The 14,438-nt window shown below is 44.7% G+C and overlaps 1 protein-coding gene across 1 annotated transcript in view; it reads right to left on the bottom strand.

Moving 5' to 3' along the window:
• The window catches only part of WIPI2 (WD repeat domain, phosphoinositide interacting 2), a 439,829-nt gene that overhangs the window by 388,052 nt on the left and 37,339 nt on the right, over positions 1–14,438 (bottom strand). Inside the window, exon 2 of the mRNA XM_044302641.1 lies at positions 1,029–1,111. Coding sequence (XP_044158576.1) covers positions 1,029–1,111 — 83 coding nt within the window. The remainder of the gene's footprint in view (positions 1–1,028; positions 1,112–14,438) is intronic.

Below are 14,438 nucleotides of genomic sequence, written 5' to 3'. Positions count from 1 at the left end.
CATTTGTCCATGGACTTTATCACAGATTTGCCCAATTCCTCAGTGAAAACTGTGATTCTGGTGGTTGTTGATCGCTTCAGCAAGATGTCGCACTTTATAGCATTATCAGGGCTTCCTAATGCTAAAACTCTCGCACAAGTGTTGGTCATTAACATTGTGAAACTACACGGTATCCCCTCTGATGTGGTGTCCGATAGGGGGACTCAGTTTGTTTCCAGATTCTGGAAGGCGTTCTGTACTCGACTGGGGGTCCAGTTGTTCTTTCTTCTGCTTTCATCCTCAGTTGAACGTACAGACTGAGCACACTAACCAGAATCTGGAGACTTATTTGAGATGTTTGCCATAAATAACCGTAGGCAGAAGTCTACTAATAAGTTGCAGTTACTAATAAGTTGAGACAGAGACTTCCATTCGTTCATCTAGGGAGAAATGGGTCGTCTCTGGTCCAAAAACTTCTTCCAGGGCCTTATAGGGAAATCAGGGCCTAGGTATACTGCATATAAATATTCCCACCTTCAAGGTCTAGTCAAATTGATAGGTAGTCAGGCCCGGATTAGGGCTGTCTAGGAGGTGACCTGTTTCTTCCCTAGTTTCCAGGCCCAGTTACTTTTACCCTTCCCTCCTGTGTTCAGTGTGGAGTTTCCCTCCCACAATAATCGTGACACTTTTACGGCCACAATACAGTTGAAAACTGTGGCAGGGGTGGCAGTATATTGTTCTGTACTGAGGTATTTGGCGCTACTGGGCTGGTATTTTATGCTGCACTATGGTATTGTTCTCCCTGCCTTTTGTCAATTTGCACACACCTACAACATGGGGCCACTTTACGTCCACCCCTGGCATTTAGTTTCTCCTCCATGGAGATCTCAATGGTCAGAACCTTAGTGATCAGACATTTAGAGCACATCCTTTGGATTTGTATTATTTTCATGTATATAAAAAACACTTTAAAATAAAAACAAATCTAACAAAAAAAAACAGTACTAGGGATTAGAAAGTTACCGTTCTTTTAAATTTGTCAAACTTACTGCATTCGTATATTTGTTCAAGCTTATCCACACAAGGCAAAGAAAAGAACTTGTAACCAGATTTAATACCGACTGCCAAGGACCTGTATAAAAAAAAAAAAAAGAATAAAAAAATTAAGTATTGGGGCAAAAAACGAAATAAAACATTAAACCACAGTTAATTTTACACATCAAAGAGACAGATACAAGAGATTGATACACACACTCAAAAACATTATGGGATAGATTTCTGAAAACTAGTGTAAGATCCAGCCAATTCCCAAATAGTCAATAGGGATCCGGCAGTAGATGGGTGAGCACCAGTAGCCTGATAATGCAATTCAAACGAAATTGCAAAGGGGCCTTAGTTTATCATAGCAACAAATCGTATTTCACCCTTCATTTGAAGACTTCCTTTGGAAAATGAAAGATGGAACCTGATTAGTGGTTATGGACAACTCAAAAGTAAGTTTTCCTTTTTTGCCTCTTTATTTCTGTTGTTCTCTGGTATAGTTGCTGCAGAACAACAAAAATAAAAGAAGAGCTGTTGCCATCAAATGAAGGAACCAAATTGCACTCGACAGAACCACTGACTAGTGGAATCTGTTGGGTTTTCTTCAGAGAGCCTGTCACCTTAGCAGACAAAATATTGCAGCATGCTGTGCTGTCCAGCATTTCTAATGGAGCCTCCGACACAGATGAGGCCATGGCCGAATAGCCATAAAACGGCTAGTGCAGCGCTAAAGCCTGCCCACCAGAGCTGGTGATGTCATGATCACAGGGGTTATTAACCACCTCCCGTCTCGCTAACGCCGAAAGGCGTGACTGCGGCGGCTCCCTCAGGTCACACTAACGCTGATCGGCGTCATCTCGTGAGACCCGAGATTTCCTGTGAACGCGCGCTCACAGGAGCGCGCAGTTCACAAGTTCATCTGCAGCCTGCCGGCCGCGATCATTGGCTGGCAGGCTGTGGATTTTTGAAATGACCAATGAAATGGGTATGTCAGATGCTATTTTGAAAATAGCGTCTGATATACCTGCTACCTGCTCCTCTGGTGGTCCCTTTTGCTTGGATCGACCACCAGAGGACACAGGCAGATCTGTAAGTAGCACCAATCACCACACATACACATTACCCTGTCACTTATTTAACCCCTTATTAACCCCTGATCACCCATATTAGACTCCCTGATCACCCCCCCTGCCACTCCCCTGTCATTGATCACCCCCCTGTAAGCCACTTGCTAGGTAGTTAACGCCCAGCCCACCGCACCGCAGTCACTGATTAGTCGCTTATTAGCGTCATCGCTGTCGCTAATTAGTACTAGTACTATATAGTATCTGTAAGTGATCAAGACTAATCGTAATCAGATCTATATAAGTACATTAGGGTCACCTTATGCTCTACAAAAAACGCAGTGTTTGCCCGATCTGGCCTGATCTTGTGCACACACTTGCGTTCAGTTTGCCCCACCGCAGTGACAGAAATTGTTTTTTTTCTGATCACTGCAAAAACACCGTAAAATCGCTGCGCCGCTATAAAGATCACTTTTGAGCTTTTGGATCTTTATTAGCAGCTTTACTTTCCAAGCACTCCTTTTTACTAGGCAGGTGTGCTCTTTTTCCTGGGTAGTCTCAGAGGAATACCTCCTAAATTTAGTGAGCCCAAAATGTCAAACAAGGGGTATTCCGCTGAAGAGGCCTACAGGATTCTGGCCGTGATGGATGAAAGCGATGGGGACGCCTCACCCACTGAATCCAGTGGTTCAGAATATGAACCTGTATACAGCAGTTGTGGCAGAAACCAACCGCTACGCCACACAGTTTATTACCGCCAATCCGGAAAGGAAACCAGTTACCGATGGAAACCAGTCACAGTTTACGAATTAAATTTTTTGGGGGGCCTTATCCTCAGCATGGGTCTAACAAAAAAAAATAATGTATTGCGGTCATATTGGTCTAAAGACCCAATACATTACATGCCCATGTTCTCTGCTGCAATGTCCAGGGCACGTTTGAGGTCATCATGTGCTTTATGCATTTTGCTGACAATAACACCTGTCATCCAAAAGGCCACCCTGCTTATGACCGGCTCCACAAAATTCGGCCCCTCATAGACCATTTGTCATCCAGATTTGCAGATGTGTATACCCCTAATCAAAACATCTGCATAGACGAGTCCCTAGTACATTTTACCGGGCGCCTTGGCATCAAACAGTACATCCCCAGCAAGCACGCCCGGTATGGGGTCAAACTGTATAGGCTCTGTGAAAGGGCCACAGGCTATACATATTGTTTTAGGGTCTATGAGGGAAAAGACTCAAAACTGGAGCCGGTCGGATGTCCTGACTACCTGGGGAGCAGTGGCAAGATTGTCTGGGACTTGGCGTCACCCTTACTCCACAAGGGGTACCACTTATACGTGGACAATTTTTACACAAGCGTGGTCCTCTTTCGGCACTTACATCTAGTCGGAATTCAATGCTGTGGCACCGCGCGACCTAGTCGCTGGGGCTTACCCCAATGGCTCATTAGTACCTGATTTGCACGGGGGGAGAGGGCTGCCTTGTGTGACCAAGAACTGCTCGCAGTGAAGAGGAGGGATAAGAGGGACGTTTACCTTCTGTCCACTAATCACGCAGGCACGACAGTGCAAATTGAAAGGGCAACTGGAGTCATTGAGAATCCCCTCTCTGTCCACGACTATAACCTTCACATGGGAGGGGTGGACTTCAATGACCAGATGTTGGCTCCCTATTTAGTGTCCCGCCGCACCAGACGCTGGTATAAGAAGGTGTCTGTATATTTAATTCAATTGGCTGAATATAATAGTTTTGTTCTCTACAGTAAGGCTGGGAGAACAGGATCCTTCCTAAAATTCCAGGAAGAGATCATTTCGGAAATCCTGTATCCTGGAGGGTCCGTGCCCCAAGTCCCTGATGTAGTGAGCCGGCTACATGGCAGACACTTCCCCAGTGTCTATCCTGGTACCCCAACTCACCGTTCCCCAAGAAAAAGATGTTGTGTCTGTAGCAGGAGTGGAATAAGGCGTGACACCACCTTTTTTTGTCCTGACCAGCCTGCCCTATGCATAGGGGAGTGTTTCTGCAAGTTCCACACACAGGTACACTATTAGTATAGGGATTGTGTGACACAGGACAGGCACACAGGGGTCTTAGGGCCCTTTCACACAAAGCTGCCACAAACCTCTCCTTTCACCTGGGACAAAGTGCATAATGTACTTCGCCACATCTCTGGGCGATTTGCGCTTTGCCTCTAAAGGTAAAAAAAAAAAAAAAACACACAGGTAAGCAAAAACTTTAATGTTCTGTTTCAAAAGTTCAATAAAGTTTATAAAAGTTAATGTTCTGTTCAAATGTTATATAAAGTTAATGTTAATAAATTTATTGCGTTGCGGCCTGTTTTTTTTTAATGTTTTTTTTTTTTACCTTCTAGGTGGACCAAGCAATCAAGCAGCTGCAAAACTGATGTGCATTCTGACAGAAGCTTCGCGCTGCTGTCACATTACACAAAAGTCGGTGTATACGGCGCTGAAAGACGAGATTTCTCCTCTGCAGTAAAAAAGATATGTTAGCCGAGGCTTATGAGCTGAGGGGCAGTGTTCATATGCAAACACTTTGCATAAAAAATAAAATAATAAATTCTGGCAAAGATTTATTCATCCACATCAATTGATGTGAATGGAGAAATCGGGTTTGCCAGGGCATACGAGTTAAGTGGGTTTGGATGTTGGGCAGAGCTCCTATGTCCTGGAAGACGCCTTTCCCCTCCTTTTTATTTTTTTGCTAATTTTTTGGCAGAGATTTTTTCATACACATGGATCGATGCGAATGAAGAAATCTGTGCCATTCACTTTTTCTTTCAGCCCAGAGGCAAAAAAAAATCTCATTACCCGTATGCTCAATATAAGGCCTCATGCACACGACCGTTTTTTTTTTTTTTTGCAGTCCGCAAAAACGGGTTCCGTAGTTCCGTGATCCGTGTCCGTTTTTTATTCCGTGGGTCTTCCTTGATTTTGGGAGGATCCACATGACATGAAGGAAAAAGTCGTTTTGGTGTCCGCCTGGCTGTGCGGAGCCAAACGGATCCGTCCTGACTTACAATGCAAGTCAACGGGGACGGATCCGTTTGACGTTGACACAATATGGTGCAATTGCAAACGGATCCGTCCCCCATTGACTTTCAATGTAAAGTCAGGAGTCCCTATTAATATACCATAGGATCAGAGTTTTCTCCAATCCAATGGTATATTTTAACTTGAAGCGTCCCCATCACCATGGGAATCGCTCTGTTAAAATATACCATCGGATATAAGTTAGATCTGCAAAACTCAGATCCGACAGTATAGTCTAACATAGAGGCGTTCCCATGGTGATGGGGACGCTTCAAGTTAGAATATACTAAGAACTGTGTACACGACTGCCCCCTGCTGCCTGGCAGCACCCGATCTCTTATAGGGGGGCTGTGATCCACACAATTAACCTCTCAGGTGCCGCACCTGAGGGGTTAATTGAGCGTGTCATAGCCCCCTGTAAGAGATTAGGGGCTGCCAGGCAGCAGGGGGCAGACCCCTCCCTCCCCAGTTTTAAATTCATTGGTGGCCAGTGCGGCCCCCCCTCACTCCCTCTACTGTATTAATTTAATTGGTGGCCAGTGCGGCCCCCCCTCCCTCTCTCTACTGTATTAATTTCATTGGTGGCCAGTGCGGCCCCCCCATCATTGGTGGCAGCGGAGAGTTCCGATCGAAGACCCAGTTTAATCGCTGGGGCTCCGATCAGTAACCATGGCAACCAGGACGCTACTGCAGTTCTGGCTGCCATGCTTACTTAGCAATATTAGAAGCATTATACTTACCTGCTGCGCTATCTGTGACCGGCCGGGCGCTCCTCCTACTGGTAAGTGACAGGTCTGTGCGGCGCATTGCTTAAAGCACAGATCTGTCACTTACCAGTAGGAGGAGCAGCAGGTAAGTATAATGCTTCTAATATTGCTAAGGCCGCACTGGCCACCAATGAAATTAATAGAGTAGAGGGAGGGAGGGGGGGCCGCACTGGCCACCAATAAAATTATTACAGTAGAGGGAGGGAGGGGGGGCCGTGGGGGGCCGCACTGGCCACCCATGAAATTAATACAGTAGAGGGAGGAAGAGGGGCCCGCACTGGCCACCAATGAAATTAATACAGTAGAGAGAGGGAGGGAGGGGGGGGGGGGCCGCACTGGCCACCAATGAAATTAATACAGTAGAGGGAGGGAGGGGGGGGGCGCACTGGCCACCAATTAATTTAAAACTGGGGAGGGAGGGGGGGTCTTCCACCTGCTGCCTGGCAGCCCCTGATCTCTTACAGGGGGCTGTGAGCTGCACAATTAACCCCTCAGGTGCAGCACCTGAGGGGTTAATTGTGCAGATCACAGCCCCCTGTAAGAGATCGGGTGCTGCCAGGCAGCAGGGTGCAGTCATGTACACAGTTCGTAGTATATTCTAACTTGAAGCGTCCCCATCACTATGGGAACGCATCTGTGTTAGAATATACTGTCGGATCGGAGTGAAAACTCAGCTCTGAAAAAGCTTTTATGCAGACGGATCTTCGGATCCGTCTGTATGAAAGTAGCCTACGGACACGGATCACTGACGCGGATGACAATCTTGTGTGCATCCGTGTTTTTTCACGGACCCATTGACTTGAATGGGTCCAAGATATTTTTCTCACCCAGCATGGGTATATGTAAAATGACACCCCAAAACACATTCCCCAACTTATCCTGAGTACGGCGATACCAGATGTGTGACACTTTTTTGCAGCCAAGGTGGGCAAAGGGGCACATATTCCAAAGTGCACCTTTCGGATTTCACAGGCCATTTTTTACACATTTTGATTGCAAACTACTTCTCACACATTTGGGCCCCTAAATTGCCAGGGCAGTATAACTACGCCACAAGTGAACCCATTTTGGAAAGAAGACACCCCGAGGTATTCCATGAGGGGCATGGCGAGTTCCTAGAATTTTTTATTTTTTGTCGCAAGTTAGTGGAATATGAGACTTTGTAAGGAAAAATAAAATAAAAAAAATCATCATTTTCCGCTAACTTGTGACAAAAAATTAAAAATTCTAGGAACTTGGCGTGCCCCTCACGGAATACCTTGGGGTGTCTTCTTTCCAAAATGGGGTCACTTGTGGCGTAGTTATACTGCCCTGGCAATTTAGGGGCCCAAATGTGTGAGAAGTACCTTGCAATCAAAATGTGTAAAAAATGGCCTGCGAAATCCGAAAGGTGCACTTTGGAATATGTGCCCCTTTGCCCACCTAGGCTGTAATAAAGTGTCACACATCTGGTATCGCCGTACTCAGGAGAAGTTGGGGAATGTGTTTTGGGGTGTCATTTTACATATACCCATGCTGGGTGAGAGAAATATCTTGGCAAAAGACAACTTTTCCCATTTTTTTATACAAAGTTGGCATTTGACCAAGATATTTATCTCACCCAGCATGGGTATATGTGAAATGACACCCCAAAACACATTCCCCAACTTCGCCCGAGTACGGCGATACCACATGTGTGACACTTTTTTGCAGCGTAGATGCGCAAAGCAACCCAAATTCCTTTTAGGAGGGCATTTTTTGACATTTGGATCCGAGACTTCTTCTCACGCTTTAGGGCCCCTAAAATGCCAGGGCAGTATAAATACCCCACATGTGACCCCATTTTGGACAGAAGACACCCCAAGGTATTCAATAGGGGGCCTGGCGAGTTCATAGAATTTTTTTTTTTTTTTGCATAAGTTGGCGGAAATTTTTTATTTTTTTTAGTATTTTCTCACAAAGTCTCACTTTCCGCTAACTTAGGACAAAAATTTCAATCTTTCATGGACTCAATATGCCCCTCAGCGAATACCTTGGGGTGTCTTCTTTACCAAATGGGGTCACATGTGGGGTATTTATACTGCCCTGGCTTTTTAGGGGCCCTAAAGTGTGAGAAGAAGTCTGGAATATAAATGTCTAAAAATGTTTACGCATTTGGATTCCGTGAGGGGTATGGTGAGTTCATGTGAGATTTTATTTTTTGACACAAGTTAGTGGAATATGAGACTTTGTTTTTACTTACAAACAAAAAAAAAAAAAATATATATATATATTTCCGCTAACTTGGGCCAAAAAAAATTCTGAATGGAGCCTTACAGGGGGGGGTGATCAATGACAGGGGGGTGATCACCCATATAGACTCCCTGATCACCCCCCTGTCATTGATCACCCCCCTGGTAAGGCTCCATTCAGACGTCCGTATGATTTTTACGGATCCACGGATCGGATCCGCAAAACACATACGGACGTCTGAATGGAGCCTTACAGGGGGGTGATCAATGACAGAGGGGTGATCATCCATATACACTCCCTGATCACCCCCTGTCATTGATCATATTTTCAAGCTCTGACTCATCTCAGGTTAATTTGCATATGTATCAAATAATTTTTTTTTACACAATAAAAGCAAGCACACAGAGCTATGGGAACTAGGCATTGCGGATGTGCTAGCGGCCATCTAGCAACCCATGTCCTCAGCTCTATACATCAAATCCCGGTGACAGGTTCCCTTTAAACCATGGTGGGAATTATTTAAGATGAGGCCCTACATTGGGGGCAGTATTAAAGCTAGGGACATAAAAAAAATAATTCCTGCACTATGGAGGACATTATTTAAGATGGGGGACTACATTGAGGGCACCATTAAAGTTGGGGACATAAAAAAAAAAAAAAAAAAAAAAAAAATTCCTACACTATGGGAGACATTACTTAAGATGAGGGACTACATTGGGGGCATTATTAACCCCTTAAGGACTGGGCTCATTTTCACCTTCAGGACCCGGCAATTTTTTGCAAATCTGACCAGTGTCACTTTATGTGGTGATAACTTAAAAAAAAAACTTTGACTTATCCAGGCCATTCTGAGTTTTTTCATCACATATTGTACTTCATGACACTGGTATAATGGAGTAAAAAAAAAATCCTTTGTATTTAAAAAAAAATACCAAATTTGCCAAAAATGTGGAAAAATTAGCAAATTTCCAAGTTTCAATTTCTCTACTTCTATAATACATATTAATACCTACAAAAATAGTTACTTTACATTTCCCATATGTCTACTTCATGTTTTGATCATTTTGAGAATGACATTTTATTTTTGGGGGACGTTACAAGGCTTAGAAGTTTAGAAATAAACCTTGAAATTTCTCAGAAATTTTCAAAAACCAACTTTTTAAAGGACCAGTTCAGGTCTGAAGTCACTTTGTGAAGCTTACATAATAGAAACCACCCAAAAATGACCCCATTCTAGAAACTACACCCCTCAAGGTATTCAAAACTGATTTTTACAAACGTTGTTAACCGTTTAGGTGTTCGACTAGAATTAATTGAAAATAGAGATCCAATTTCAAAATTTCACTTTTTTGGCAGATTTTCCATTTTAATATTTTTTTTCCAGTTACAAAGCAAGGGTTAACAGCCAAACAAAACTCAATATTTATGGCCCCGATTCTGTAGTTTACAGAAACACCCCATATGTGGTCGTAAACTGCTGTACGGCCATACTGCAGAGCGCAGAAGGAAAGTAATGCCATACAGTTTTTGGAAGGCAGATTTTGCTAGACAGTTTTTTTTTTACACCATGTCCCATTTGAAGCCCCCCTGATGCACCCCTAGAGTAGAAAATCCCAAAAAGTTACCCCACTTTAGAAACTACGGGATAGGGTGGAAGTTTTGTTGGTAATAGTTTAGGGTACATATGATTTTTGGTTGCTCTATATTATATTGCTCTAAGGTAACAAGAAATAGCTGTTTTGGCACCGTTTATTTTTTGTTATTTACGACATTCATCTGACAGGTTAGATCATGTCGTATTTTTCCAGAGCACGTTGTCACGGACGCGGCGATACCGAATATGTATACCATTTTTTTATTTATGTAAGTTTTACACAATGATTTCATTTTTGAAAAAAAATATTAAAAATCATTTTTTTGTGTTTCCATAGTTTTTTCTGTTTTTGGTCGATTATCTTGGGTAGGGTAAAATATTTGCGGGGTTAGATGACGGTTTGATTGGCACTATTTTGGGGTGCATATGACTTTTTGATCGCTTGCTATTACACTTTTTGTGATGTAAGGTGACAAAAAAATGGTTTATTTAGCACTTTTTTTTTTTTTTTTTACGGTGTTCACCTAAGGGGTTAGGTCATTTGATATTTTTATAGAGCCGGTCGATACGGACGCGTCGATTCCTAATATGTATACTTTTTTATTTTATTTAATAATAATATTTTTTAAACAAAACAAAAATAAAAATCATGTTCTAGTGTCTCCATATTCTGAACCATATATTTTTTTTTTTTTGGGGCGATTGTCTCAGGTAGCGGCTCATTTTTTGTGGGATGAGGTGACGGTTAGATTGGTACTATTTTGGTGGGCGTACACCTTTTTGATCGCTTGCTGTTGTACTTTTTGTGATGTAAGGTGACAAAAAAAATGGTTTATTTAGCACAGTTTTTATTTTTTACGGTGTTCATCTGAGGTGTTTATAGAGCTGGTTGATACAGACGCAACAATACCTAATATGTCTATAAGTCTTTTCAGTAACAGACGGATCTCTGCCGCTGATAGCGGGACCGCACGTGGGGGGAAGAGAAGAATCGCAGGACGAGAATGCTCATCCTCTAGCGCTAAGTGCCGTCGATTTAGGACGAGCATTCTCGTCCTGGGTCGTTAAGGTATTAAAGCTGGGGACGGTAAAAAATAAATAAATCATACACTATGTGGGACATTATTTTACCAGGGGTACATGGGGGACATTATTAAAGCTGCGGACAGTAAAAAATAAATAAAAATTCCTACACTACAGGGGACATTATTTTAGCTGGGGGCCTACATGGGGGTATTATTAAAGTTGGGGGAACTATAAAAAAAAAAAAATCTTACACGGGGGACATTATTTTAGTTCGGGGCCTACCATCCTGTGGGCGTTCTAGAAAGGGTGGGTCTAGAAATAACTGCCAATCAAATTCATACATTTTTCATGTCTGTTTATAACGGACATGAAAAACTGATGCAAAACGGACACACGGCCAGAAAATGGATGCACACACTGATGCAAAATGGCCATGAAAAACTTGCAGTGTGTTCATTTTTAATGGACTTTTTTTTCACGGTCACGTGCATGTAGCCTTTAATGAGATGAAAATAAAAGTGAAGTTTCAAATCAATAGCACATAAAATAATACCGTATTTTTCGCCCCATAAGACGCACTTTTTCTTCCCCCAAAATGGGGGAGAAATGCCCCTGCGTCTTATGGGGCGAATGCTTGCAGTTTTACATCGCAAGCTGCGATGTACGAGCGAGCGGGGACTCGGGGAGGGACTGGGAGGAGGATCTGGGGGCTGGCAATAGCGGCGGGGCGGTTCAGTCAGTGTAGTATCCCGCTCCGGTATACTAAAATAAGATGTCATATCCAAGTAATACTTATTAAAAATGCCCCCCCACTCCTATTACTACCTTACATCCTAATAGCTGCTGTAGAATTCAGGCCGGGCGGACGGCAGCGTAACTCTTGTCACGTGCCTGCGCCGCCTACTTTATGAATGAAGCAGGCGGCGCAGGCAAGTGACGTCAGTGAGAGACCTGCCTGCCTGAATTCTACACAAGCGATTAGGATGTAAGGTAGTAATAGGACTGAGGGGGCATGTTTAATAAGTATTACTTGAATATGACATCTTATTTTAGTATACTGGCGGCGGCGATCTGTGGATGGCACAGTTATGGGCTAGGGGGGGGGTCTGTGGATGGCACTGTTATGGGCTGGGGGGGGGGGGGGGGGTCTGTGGATGGCACATATATAACAGTGCCACCCACAGATCCCCCCAGCCCATAACAGTGCCATCCACAGACCCCCCCCCCTGTAACAGTGCCATCCACAGATCCCCCCCCCCCCGTAACAGTGCCATCCACAGATCCCCCCCCCAGTAACAGTGCCATCCACAGATCCCCCCCCCCCTGTAACAGTGCCATCCACAGATCCCCCCCCCCCCCGTAACAGTGCCATCCACAGATCCCCCTGTAACAGTGCAAGCCACAGATCCCCCCCATAACAGTGTCCGTCATCCACAGATCCCCCCCATAACAGTGTCCATCATCCACAGATCCCCCCCATAACAGTGTCCGTCATCCACAGATCCCTCCCATAACAGTGTCCGTCATCCACAGATCCCCCCATAACAGTGTCCGTCATCCACAGATCCCCCACATAACAGTGTCCGTCATCCACAGACCCCCCCATAACAGTGTCCGTCATCCACAGATCCCCCCCATAACAGTGTCCGTCATCCACAGATCCTCCCCATAACAGTGTCCGTCATCCACAGATCCCCCACATAACAGTGTCCGTCATCCACAGATCCCCCCATAACAGTGTCAGTCATCCACAGATCCCCCACATAACAGTGTCCGTCATCCACAGATCCCCCACATAACAGTGTCAGTCATCCACAGATCCTCAGTAATAGTGCCATCCACAGAACACCATTAGTTCCAAACCCACCAAACACACAGCACACCTTTTGGTTAAAAATATTTTTTTTCTTATTTTCCTCCCCAAAAACCTAGGTTCGTCTTATAGGGCGAAAAATACGGTAAGTATTATGGTCAAATGACCAAATGAAAATTGATACTATTTATGTTAAAATCCTAAATATGCTGAGAGGTTCTATTTAATTTGTACCCCTAGCCTAAAATCACAAAACATGTTAGGGTCCATTTACACGTCCGCATCCATTCCGTATCGGGAACGGGTGCAGACTAGGGCTGCACGATATGGGAATTTTGCGCGATTGAGATTAGGGCCCTAAAAATTGCGATAACGATATGCGATGCAATATTTTAAAGGGAATTGTGCTAGAGGTCTAATTGCTTGGATTTTCCCATATGAGCCGCTGACGCGTCTGGGTATGACATATTTATGGGGGACCTGTGGATGACGCTGTTATGTGGGGGGATCTGTGGATGACGCCGTTATGTGGGGGGGATCTGTGGATGACGCCGTTATGTGGGGGGGATCTGTGGATGACGCTGTTATGTGGGGGGGATCTGTGGATGACGCTGCTATGTGGGGGGGATCTGTGGATGACGCTGTTATGTGGGGGGGATCTGTGGATGACGCTGTTATGTGGGGGGGATCTGTGGATGACGCTGTTTTGTGGGGGGGGATCTGTGGATGACGCTGTTTTGTGGGGGGGGATCTGTGGATGACGCTGTTTTGTGGGGGGATCTGTGGAGGACGCTGTCATGTGGGGGGATCTGTGGAGGACGCTGTTATGTGTGGGGATCTGTGGAGGACGCCGTTATGTGGGGGGATCTGTGGAGGACGCTGTTATGTGGGGGGATCTGTGGTGGACGCTGTTATGTGGGGGATCATGGCCCTATGGGTCATAGCACACATCCCCTATAACAGTGCCATCACACAAAGCCAGTTATGTGCGCGGAGCCCCTTCATATATAAATCGCTGCATTTTCGGGTCGGCCAAATCGCCATATCGCATTTGGCGATTATCGCGATTCGATTATTTTTTCGATACATCGTGCAGCCCTAGTGCGGACCCATTCATTCTCAATAGGGCAGGAATAGATGCAGAGAGCACACTATGGAGCGTGGCACCAAACTTCCGGTCCGTGGCTCCGCAAAAAAATAGCCCTCTTCTTGTCCGTAAATTGCGGAGGTGGGAATAGACCCTTAGACCCCTTTCACACGAGCAAGTTTTCCGCGCGGGTGCAATGCGGGACGTGAATGCATTGCATCCGTACTGAATCCTGACCCATTCATTTCAACGGGGCTGTGTATATGAGCGTTGTTTTTCACGCATCAGTTCTGAGTTTTGTGAAAATTGCAGCATGCTCTACATTCTGCTTTTTTTCACGCAGCCCTGGCTCCATAGAAATTAATGGGGCTGTGGGAAAAACGCATTGCATCCAAAAGCAAGTGTGATGTGTTTTTCACTGATGGTTGCTAAGAGATGTTGTTTGTAAACCTTCAGTTTTTTATCACGCGCATGAAAAACGCATTGCACCAGCGTGGAAAAAACTGAACAACTGAACGCAATCGCAGACAAAACGGACTGAACTTGCTTGCAAAATAGTTTGAGTTTCACTGAGCGCACCCTGAAAGCATCCGGAGCTAATCTGTCACGCTCGTGTGAAAGAGGCCTTATTCTCAGTTCGGAATTCTTGTGTGCCCAGCTGACTGCTAGCATCTTTATTCCTATGACACACAGCTGTGCAATTTGTGATATCGAACAAGCGCATATGCAAGAGGGGCATCAATAACAAATTACAGGAATACTTATTTAATCCCTTCACGACTGCCATACGGCTATATA

The sequence above is a fragment of the Bufo gargarizans genome, chromosome 8, assembly GCF_014858855.1.
Source record: "Bufo gargarizans isolate SCDJY-AF-19 chromosome 8, ASM1485885v1, whole genome shotgun sequence".
Classification (NCBI taxonomy): domain Eukaryota; kingdom Metazoa; phylum Chordata; class Amphibia; order Anura; family Bufonidae; genus Bufo; species Bufo gargarizans.
The sequence above is the reverse complement of the archived record's forward strand: the minus strand, read 5'-3'. Positions and strand labels throughout refer to the sequence as shown.